This window comes from Nicotiana tabacum, chromosome 15 (genome assembly GCF_000715075.1).
Source record: "Nicotiana tabacum cultivar K326 chromosome 15, ASM71507v2, whole genome shotgun sequence".
In the NCBI taxonomy this organism is placed as follows: Eukaryota; Viridiplantae; Streptophyta; class Magnoliopsida; order Solanales; family Solanaceae; genus Nicotiana; species Nicotiana tabacum.
In genome coordinates, this window is record NC_134094.1 from 24,293,018 (window position 1) to 24,304,679 (window position 11,662).

Below are 11,662 nucleotides of genomic sequence, written 5' to 3' on the forward strand. Positions count from 1 at the left end.
AGATGCGGTGACCGTGGGGGATTAAGATTGCATGGATAAAGTTGCGAGAAATCATGTGTGCTAGACAGCATAAGAGATTTCGCATGTTCTAGAGAATGCTAGCAGTCTAGCACTTTCACATGAGAAGGGTGTGTATCGTAGAAGATGCATTATGTATTAAATTGCACATGCTTCACTAGTATACAAATCACATCAGAGGCGGAGCTAGGATTTGAAATGTCTGGGTTCTAAATTTTAAAATAAAACACTGTTTTCAGTGAAAATCAAACCCCAATCTTTCCCAGCGAACCCACAACCTTATCATTAAACCAATACCCCTTTTGTTACTGAGTTCGGCAATATATATTTATATAGATTTAATAAATATTTCAATACAAATACAGGTTAGTAACCATCGACTAATTTCGCATGAGAAAGGTGTATGTTGTAAGTACATTTGAACGTTGAATAAGGACAAATTATATTTCAGAACTTAAAGATTCAGAAGTTGCATATTTTTGATAAATTTGCATTGAAAAAATAAAAAAAAAATTCAAAGTCGATTTTAAAGTTGCATTGAAGACAAAACTACAAAAACCGATTTTCTTTAAGTTGTGAAAATATAGAAAAACTTCCAACTCGATTCGGAACCTGATCAAATGCAAATTCCTAAAATGTGTTCCAAAGTGGGTAAATTTACAAATTTTATACAATAGGGACATAACTTTAATAGTGGCCCAAAAAACGAATCACCCAGAGACTATATGCAAAGATTGGAGAGAGCCTTTTTAGATACGAATTAGAAGCCGAAAAAAAAAAAAGAGTATTAATATTCAAAATAAAAAGTGACAAGTAATTTATAAAGGCAAAGGGCTATTGCAGCTAAAATTAGAGTGGAGACAATTAAATGTAATTTTTATTAACTACTTGCGAGGACGAGTATCTTCAGGGCCAGCAACTCCAGTGGCAACTTTGGCTACGTCAACTGCAGTGGCTTCGGGTTTCTTCATTGCATACATAGTGCCGTACCAAATAGCACCTGTGATAGCAAAACCAACAAGTGCCATGGTCGTAATACTATAAGGCAACCGCCCTCTTTGATGTAGTACAGTACCTACAGTGACGAATCCAAGATTTAAATATAATAGATTCAATTTTTGTATTTCACTATAAAAATCTATAAACTTCAAATTTTGAAATAACACGGGGGAGTATTATGACACACACACACATGTATAGTACTATTTATAAAAATAATGAGTTAAATTAAATCGCACGCACTCTAGTCTAGGTACCTGGATTATGGCCTGGTGGTCTCATAGAAGCCTCAACTCCAGCATTTTTCACTTCCTCAGGACTCATCTTGGTTGTATCCGCCATTTTTCTCCATTCTTCATTTCCTGCCATTTCCTTTTGTTGTTTTGTTTTCTGATCTCACTCTGGTTTCTAACAGAGTTTTCTAGTGTAGCAGGGTTGCTTTTTTGGGGGTTGTTCTTTGAAATAGGGCTTTCACTTTAATTTGCATGGTTTTATTAGGGCGGTGGGAAAAATTTTGGGAAGGGGGATGGAACGTTAAATGATGACACCTGGTTATAAAACAGAAATAAGAGTGATGTACACTAAACATGTGTCCAATTCTAGTGTTTGGCTGATGACTCCTAATTTTTTGTCTTCTGTTTTCAATTTCTTTTATTTGTTGGAGTATTTTCTATTCTTGCTTATTGGATATTCGCTTGGTAAGGCAAAAACGTTTTTAAAAATAATAATTATTTTGATATTTTTCAAGGTTCGGGTTAACTTAGTAGTGGAATATTTTTTAACCGGTTGTATTCATTATTTATTTTTTATAACTGATGTACATATATTAAATATTTATCAATTATTTTCGTTTAAATAATTAGGTGAACAACTATTTGAATTAATTCTTTGGACTTCTTCAAATGAAATTTTCATGAAAATAGGAAAGTATTGCTTGCTTGCTTTTTGGGCTGAATTTATTTTGTTTTTCAAGCATCATCAAATCATTGTGGGCTGGTCTCAGTACTTAGTAATTTCATGCGGAGGAGATTACAGCAATAGCTTCTTACCGCTATTACTATTTACTAATAAATAAGAGGGAATAGCAAACACCTCTTGGTCAATATGTGTGCTTCTATGGAATTAAAAGTTAATCTAAGGATACTTCTGTCATTTCAAAGCTTTCACAGCTAACACGAGGAGTTACAATTTTAACACGTGGAAGCACAGCTGGTTTCTCGATTAAATCTCGAACAACCGTTGAGAAGTAACGCCATCTCCGACTAAGAAAAATCCAGAATATTTGCTCTCTCCGTTTATGTCTTGTTGTCAAGTTTGCACTTCAATGTGTTTCTTTCTGTCAATCCTATTTTCTGGTGGGTATCTCTTCTACCATCTCTTTGATTCATCTCTATCTATATTTCTCTTGAGGAATATCAATGGATTTTGTTGTCTAGGTGTTTGAGAAAATTCTTCGATGAATTACCATTTCTGTTACGACTTTTGTTCTCTAGGTGTTTGAGAAAATTCTTCAATGAATTACCATATCTGTTAAATTTCTTACGCATATTCTGTCTTCTCTATTTTTTAAGTGTTTGTGATTGATCTATTGTTATTTAAAGCTGAGTGGCTGAAAATTCTGAAGATGTCCGGAGATAATAGAGTATTTTATATGAAATGGAGAGATGGATATTCTGAAAATTCCTTGTTTGTTGCATAAAAAAGTGGGACAAAGTAATTATGATGCTGGTGTCTCCATTTTATGCTTTGGTCAGCTTATTTCATTCCTTGTTTCGTTTCCTCGCTGTGTTGCCTTGTATAATTTTTGTTGATTTTTATAAATCATATAGAATTCCATTTTGACGTACTGTATTTGTGATGGTATCATAAACTTACTTTTTGGGACATTTGTTGATCATCCTTGGAGTTGGAAATTTAATGCATCCAACACCTGTTGGCAATTGCTATGGGTGATCTTTCATTTGCTTTTGTAGTTATACTGCCAATAGTTGGCCTTTTATTGTTACTTTCACTGAAGTGTTTCTGTACTTTAATTTCTCTGCTAATTATTTTTTGTACTATTCGAAGGTGTCCAAAGTGCGAGGAGCTAAAACTTCCTCGTGAAGGGGCTGCTTTCTGGTTTGTACCTATGATCATTCTCTTTATTTGTAGCTACGACCATTCTCTTACTGAACTATCTTCTCCATCTTTCATTAATCGAGCTGAAGCTTAATTTTGGGATTACTGATATGTATAACTTATATCATAGCTGAAACCATCAATCTGTAGGGAATTTTTTCTTTTTTTGGTAACAACTTGTACATAGAATATATAAGTTCGGTATAGTTTTTGTGATATAAGGCAGGAGGGATAATAGTATACTCGCTGCTTCTTAAAGATTTGATGTGTGCATAACCTCTGCACCTTTAATGCTATGTTTGCAGAATTTTTTGTAACACGACTATTTGGCACATTGCAAACTAGATTGCTTATCTGCATAAGTTGTTCAATGTCAAAAATTTAGGTTCAGTGGTGGAAACTGGAATAATGAAGGACATTATAAAATTGCAGCTAATAGACAAAAAGTTATGAGGACCGCAACTATCTATCTGAGAGACCAAAATAAAGTGGAATTTGAAAAATTATCTACAGTTGTGAACCAAAAAGAAAAAGATATCTTTCTACACACTAGCTTGATAATGCTTCTTGTCTGCACGCAGGATTGTTTCAAGGCATCTTGGAGCTCTCACAAGGATTTTGTGAAGTTCTTGCTTGATCTGCTGCTATATATCAAGAAAGTATCTTGTACTTGGCTCTTAATTGCACTTCTCATTTGTTTGATGGCATGCTTTGCCATGGTTTCAAGTGTTTTAGACTTTTTGCTTGGATGAAATTGGTGGAATAGCAGTTTTAGAAATGAAAATTTAAAGGGGGCTATCAATTATAGATCAAGTTCCTTTTCTGACAGACTATGGTCTCTTCTTTGTCCTCGAATTATGTAGCGGCGTAACAGTTTATGATTAAGCAAATAAATATATTTCTGTGTTTTCTTAGCCTTTTTGTATCATTTTGAAATGACACCACCATCATGTATCTACTACGCAGTTTCTGAATCTCTAAACTTTTATTTTTAGAAAATAATTAAATCGGTGTCCAGTTGAAATGTTGAAGTTGATTAATTTGACAATTTAAAAGTGAATTTCCATGCATCTCTGAAGTGAAGTTCCTAATGTTGATTATGGTACAATGTACTTCGATTTGTCTTGTTAGTTTGTTTTGTCCATGGGAGGCTTAACTGTTCTGAAATTTGACATTTGAGTAGAACACTTGATATGGTAAAAAAATGCTGGATCAACTTTTTATTTCCTTCTGCAAAGCCGATTTCCACATTTCTGGCAGTTTTTTACGGACAGTAATGTTCAACTTGGTAATTGGGCCCGGGCTAATCCAACTACTATTTCGAAGATATGGGAATCGTGATTAATTAATTAGATAAAGTTTCTCTGAATTTCTTTTATTAGTGATTTAGTCTTGCTGGACTTTCAGCATCTATTTTACTATATTACTATTAGAATTCGAGCGATGCGCGGATAATTTAAAAAATTATTAATCTTATAAAATTATGATCTAAAATATCATATTATTTTAATAAATATTAGTTATATTTTATTATTTAATATAGTATGCAGAAATATAACAAAATCTATACAAACTTAAAGGATACACATCATATAGTAAAAAATAAATTGTGTGTTCCTTATTTATTCTTATAGTCAAATTAGCAAGTATTTAATACTATACATTTACTAATATAATTTTTTATTAACTTGTCAATTGGCTTAATAGTTTGATACTACTTCTATTTTAATATAACATAGATATATATTTTACTTATTTTTTAATATAACATAGATTATTTTCTTACTCTTTGAAATAAAATTATTTTTTAAACTTATGTTATACTGTTCAAAATTCTTCAATTATCTAAATTTATTGATAAATTTTTGTGAGTGTTATTTATTAATATTTTATTTTTTAATCAATTCAAAATATAAATATCATAAAATTATCTTTATCCCTCTCTTTCATACATTCTTTTTTACTGTAATATTTGATTAGTTTTCTCATTTTGTAGTTTACTGAAAATTTAAATAATTTAATATTATTTTTACTAAATTATAATTTTGAATTCATCAAAAGTATAAAGAGATAAGCATTTTATTATTTTTATAAAAAATCTATCAATATTTTAATTAATCTCTTCCATTTTTGCTATTGAAGAAATTCATTCATTAACCCACTTTTCTTATTAGATGGTTAACACTTTCCAATGTAATTCTTAATTAACTACAGGAATCAATCTAACAAGAATAGAACAATTCACGGCATGAAAGTTTTTATTATCAATTCACATAGTTTATGCTAAAGTTGAACACATTAGTTCTCGAAGAAGTTATAGTGAAGTGTGGATGCTATTAGAGAGCGCTGGACGCACAATATTAATAAACTCCACCCTAAACACTCTACCAAACCATGTCACGCAATACATATCGCTTCCAGCAAACATTATCCATAAAATGGAACGCTACTAACGAAACTTCCTCTGGAGCACTACTATGCATAAGAAAAAACTACACCTTCTGCAATGATCCAACCGGTCGTTTTGAGTATTACAATCCCGTTCCCCCATTTACTGCTCAATTTATGCTTTACAATTGTTATGTGACTCGTCGGGGTGATTGGTTCGGGTTCGGTGATGTTTTGGAATGAATTGGAACACTTAATTTCAAGGTTTAAAGCTTAAACTAAAATCAATCTGTTGGTCCAATAGCTAAAATCTCGATTAACCCAAGTCGGTACCAAAATCTGCAACGAAAGTGCAGAGTGCAGTATCAGTACAACAGACCCCATGTACTGGTAAGTGTCGAGCCTAACCTCGATGAAGTAGTGACGAGGCTAAGACAAGACACCTACGAATCAACCTGTACAATTCAATAGTGTATATACAAATAACAACAATGGAGAGTTAAACAGGAAATATCGGGAGGGAGAAACATGCTGGGGGAAATACGAGATAAAGAACTACAGCAGAATTATAACTGGAACAACCAATATACTATGAATCAGCAGGAACGGTGAGTACAGTAAAAGAAAAATTACACGGCATCACCCTTCGTGCTTTTACTCTCAACCTCACCATAAAATCAATAGAAACGGTACGGCATCACCCTTCGTGCATTAACTCTCATATCATGGCACGATATCACCTTTCGTGCATTAACACTCACGATATGAAACGGCATCACCCTTCGTGCATTAACACTCACAATATGGTACTGCATCACCCGTCATGCATGAACACTCACAATATGGCACGACATCACCCTTCGTGCATTAACACTCACAATATGGCATGGCATCACCCTTCGTGCATTAACACTCTCCCTTACTATAATGCAATGAACAATTAACAACAAGGAGATAGAATAACAAGTACAAGCCTTACTTCAATATTTGGTTCCAAACTCAAATTGTAACATATATCATTCACTGGTAAAAGAGAACTCTCTACAAAATATCTTAGGGATCACACAATCTCAGGACACCTCGCAGGGAATAACCCACCTGCTTTGCCTCAAACTAACATCTCTCTACACCCTTCCATGGTCACGACTACTACACAATCACTTAATCTTCTCGATTCTGAACTCATCAACAAGACATGAAAATCTACTTCACTCCACTACTAAACAATATAAGAGATCCCTCAATTCACCCATAACTCGAGACCATACGCCAAAGAAAAACAAAATCAGATACCCCATAGTCCTTTCTACATCTCAAGAAAACTCTTCTCGTCATATCCGAACACATCTCGCAGTCTCATCATACTCACCACATAGTCATCCAATCACAAATTGCACTAATAGGGGCACCACCGGACATATAAGTCCGAAAAGCACGTGCTCACACAATCGAAATCTCCGTGCTCAAGCTACAGTCAAAACCCGGCCTCAAGTCCTCCAGACTAGCCCATCATCAGCACGCCAAAATCACATCTCGCACCTCAACCATGGAATCACAAGTCGTCGATGCACAGCTGATACCGAGTGCTCATGTGCGCATATAAATATGTGGAAGGAATTCAAAGAGTTACGCTTCAGGCTGAATTAATGTCCCGCGATAAGGAAAGAAAAATGGGAAGTACATCCTAAATGTCATGTAGCCTCTCGAATATAAGTATGGATGTCATCATACCGATCGGCAAGACTCTACTAGACACTTACTCATGACTTATAGAACCTATGAACCTAGAGCTCTGATACCACCTTGTCACGATCCAAAATCCAACTAGTCGTGATGGCACCCAACACAACCCGCTAGGTAAGCCTTTTAATAACTATCCAATTCCAATAATATTAATAAGACAATTAATGCCATCTCGCGCGCTCCGACCTCCAAACGGCTCGAAACTAACCAAAAATAACTCGATTGCATCGAACAATGCTAAAGGAACCAATACCAATCGAAAAAGATCAAATCTTGAATCAAAAGTCCAAATTCGGCCAAAAGTCCAACCCGGACCCGCACCTTGAAACCCGACAAAATTTATAAAATCCAACAACCCATTCAATTACGAGTCCAACCATATTAGTTTCACTCAAATCCGACTCCAATTCGATGTTCAAAACTCAAATCATATTATGAAACTTTAGGCCAAAACCCCCAATTTCCTCTATAAAATTCATAATCCAATTACCAAAAACGAAGGTACATTCATGAATATAACAAAAATTGGGTAGAGAATACGAACCTCAATTCATATGGTGAAAATTACTTCAATAATCGCCTCAATACGAGCTTTATAGCTTCCAAAATGAAGGAAGAACCAAAACCCTCAATAATATAGCTTCTGCCCAGCGATTCCGCATTTGCGGACAATTCGTCGCAACTGCGACCACCGCTTTTGCAGAAAAACATTGCATCTGCGAAAAATGGCCTTGCCTAGTAACCCCCGCTCCTGGGGTATCAAACTCCGCATCTGCGAAGACAGTCGCACCTGCGCTTCCACTCGGCGTACCTGCGCATCCGCACCTGCGCCCTTTTCTCCGCTTATGCGTGCCTCCTCATCTAGCTCTCATATCGCATATATGACGCCTTTGTCACTTTTGCGACCATCGCACCTACGCAAACCAACTGCAGGTGCGATCATACCAGAACCAGCAGCCTTTAGCAATGCAACATGAAGTAAAAATAATTCGAACCTCGTCCAAAACTCATCTGAGCCACTCGAGACCCCGTCCGAATATACCAACAAGTTCTGTAACGTAACACGGACCTACTCGAGGTCTCAAAACACACATAACAGCATAAAAACAACGAATCACACCTCAAATCGAAATCACACAATTCACATTCGACATTACGGACGTGCAACTTTCAGAATTGGAATCCGACCCCGATATCAAAAATTCCACTCCCGGTCAAACTTTCCAAAATTTTAACTTTCACCATTTCGAGCCAAATTCGACCACGAACATCCAAATCAAAATCCGAACGCGCTCCTAAGTCCAAAATACCCAACAGAGCTAACGAAACCATCAAAATTCCAATCCAAGATCAAATACTAAAAAGTCAAACTTGGTCAATTCTTTCGAATTTAAAGCTCCCTAGTTTAGAATCATTCTTCCAAATCAGTCCCGAATAATATGAAAACCAAAATCGATGATTCACACAAGTTAAAATACCTCATACGGAGCTACTCACACCCGTAAACTACCGAGCAAAGTGCAAATACTCGAGACAGCTTTGACTACAGCCCAGTATTAGTGTTACCTACAGGTTCAGGGTCTTATACTGTGTATTGTGATGCGTCGCTTATTGGCCTCGGTGCACTGCTGATGAAAGACGGTGGGGTGATTGCCTATGCGTCCAGACAGTTAAAGGTACATGAGAAGAATTATCCAGTCCACGGCCTTGAGTTAGCAACTATAGTTCATGCCTTGAAGATTTGGCGGCATTATTTGTATGGTGTCCATTATGAGGTTTATACCGATCACTGGAGTCTACAACATCTGTTTAAATAGAAGGATATTAATTTGTGGCAGCGGAGGTGGTTGGAGTTGCTTAAGGATTATGATATCACCATTCTCTATCATCCCGAAAAGGCCAATGTGGTGGTCGATGCCTTGAGTCGTAAGGCAGAGAGTTTGGGTAACTTAGCATACTTACCGGTAGCAGAGAGGCCTTTAGCCTTGGATGTTCAGGCCTTGGCCAACCAGTTTGTCAGATTGGATGTTTCCAAGCCAAGCCGAATTTTGGCTTGTGTGGTTTCTCAATCTTATCTTTATGATCATATAAGAGAACGTCAGTATGATGATCCTCGTCTGCTTGTCCTTAAGGACACGGTTCGGCACAGTGATGCCAAGGAAGTTACTATTGGGGATGACAGTGTATTACTGATGCAAGGAAGGCTATGTGTGCCTAATGTAGATGGTTTGCGTGAATTGATTCTCCAGGAGGCTCACAGTTCGCGATACTCTATTCACCCATGTGTCGCGAAGATGTATCGGGATTTGAGGCAGCACTATTGGTGGAGGCGAATGAAGAAAGATATAGTTGGGTTTGTAGCTCGGTGTTTAAATTGTCAACATGTAAAGTACGAGCATCAGATACCGGGAGGATTGCTTCAGATACTTGAAATTCTGAAGTGGAAATGGGAGCGTATTACCATGGATTTCGTAGTTGGGCTCCCACAGACCTTGAGGAAGTTTGATGTTGTTTGGGTAATTGTAGATCGATTGACCAAATCCGCGCATTTTATTCTAGTTGGTACTAATTATTCTTCAGAGCGGTTGGCTGAGATGTATATTCGCGAGATTGTTCGCCTACACGGTGTGCCAGTGTCTATCATTTCAGATTGGGGTACGCAGTTTACATTTCTGTTTTGGAGGGCAGTACAGCGAGAATTAGGTACACAGTTTGAACTGAATACAACATTTTACCCTCAAATGGACGGTCAGTCCAAGAGCACTATTCATATATTGGAGGATATGCTACTCGCTTGTGTCATTAAGTTTGGGGGTTCTTTGGATCAATTTCTGCCACTGGCAGAGTTTGCTTACAATAACAGCTACCAATCAAGCATTCAGATAGCTCCGTGTGAGTCTTTATATGGGAGACAATGTCTGTCTCCGGTGGGTTGGTTTGAGCCGGTGAGACTAGGCTATTGGGTACTTATTTGGTTTGGGATACTTTGGAGAAGGTTTAATTGATTCAGGAGCGGTTTCGCACGGCGCAGTCTAGACAGAAGAGTTATGCCGACCGGAAGGTTCGTGATGTAGCTTACATGGTTGGGGGGAAGGTTCTGGTCAAGATTTCACCCATGAAATGTGTGTTGAGGTTCGGGAAGAAGGGCAAGTTGAGCCCTTGGTATATTGGGCAGTTTGAGGTGCTTAAGAAGATTGGAGAGGTGGCTTATGAACTTGTATTGCCGCCTAGTCTATCGAGTGTTCATCTAGTGTTTCATATATCTATGCTCCGGAAGTATGTCGGGGATCCGTCGCATGTTTTGGATTTCAGCACAGTGCAGTTGGATGGTAATTTGACTTATGATGTGGAGTCGGTGGCCATTTTAGACTGACAGGTTTGAAAGTTGAGATCAAAGAATATAGCTTCAGTGAAAGTGCAGTGGAGAGGCCATCAGTCGGAGAAGCTACTTGGGAGACTGAGCGGGAGATGCGGAGCAAATATCCACACTTATTTGAGGCTCCATGTATAATCCTAAACCCGTCTAAGGACAAAAGTTTTATTAAGAAGGGGAGAATATAATGACCCGGTCGGTAGTTTTGAGTATTACAACCCCATTCCCCCATTTACTGCTCACTTTATGCTTTACAGTTGTTATGTGACTTGTCGGGGTGATTGGTTCGGGTCCGGTAAGATTTTGGAATGAATTGGAACACTTAGTTCCAAGGTTTAAAGCTTAAGTTCAAATAGTAATCAGATGTTGACTTATGTGTAAATGACCCCGGAATAGAGTTTTGATAATTCCAATAGCTCCGTATGGTGATTTTGAACTTAGGAGCGTGTCCGAAAAATTATTTGGAAGCCCGTAGCTTAATTAGGCTTGAAATGGCAAAAATAGAAATTTAAGTTTAAAAGTTTGACCAGGGAGTTGACTTTTTGATATCAGGGCCGAAATCCGATTCTGAAAATTGGAACAAGTCTGTTATGTCATTTATGACTTGTGTGTAAAATTTGAGGTCAATCAGACTTGATTTGATAGGTTTCGTCGTCAAATGTAGAAGTTGAAAATTTATAGTTTCATTAAGCTTGAATTGGGGTATGATTCATGGTTTTAGCATTGTTTGAGGTGATTTAAGGGTTCGACTAAGTTCGTATGATGTTTAGGGACTTGATGGTATGTTTGGTTGAGGTCCCGGAGGCCTCGGGTGAGTCTCGGATGGTTAACGAAATGAATTTGGAACTTGGAACTTGGCTGGAATTTTCTGATGTGTATGTGTGGTTTCCTTCTTCGCGTTCGCGAGTGGTTTCTCGTGCTCACGAAGGGGAACTTTAGGCATGCAAGATTTGCTCTTCGCGTTAGCGAGAGGGGTCTCGTGTTCGCGAAGAGGATCTGGGGGCAGGCGAGGTTGTTCATCGC

At 37.4% G+C, this 11,662-nt stretch overlaps 1 protein-coding gene and 1 long non-coding RNA gene across 2 annotated transcripts; one reads left to right on the plus strand and one right to left on the minus strand.

Annotated features, from left to right (window-relative positions):
- Positions 1 to 791: 791 nt before the first annotated feature.
- On the minus strand, positions 792 to 1,386 carry LOC107770783 (uncharacterized). The gene is made up of 2 exons (XM_016590112.2): positions 1,275 to 1,386; positions 792 to 1,093 (listed from the first exon to the last, which is right to left on the minus strand). Exons 1-2 carry the CDS (start codon positions 1,384 to 1,386, stop codon positions 903 to 905), a joined length of 303 nt encoding a protein of 100 aa, XP_016445598.1. The 3' UTR covers positions 792 to 902.
- A 729-nt stretch (positions 1,387 to 2,115) lies between these two features.
- On the plus strand, positions 2,116 to 4,049 carry LOC107770781 (uncharacterized). Its single transcript, XR_001644682.2, has 3 exons — positions 2,116 to 2,372; positions 3,085 to 3,135; positions 3,717 to 4,049. It is a non-coding gene; the product is annotated as an uncharacterized LOC107770781 (long non-coding RNA).
- Positions 4,050 to 11,662: the final 7,613 nt, after the last annotated feature.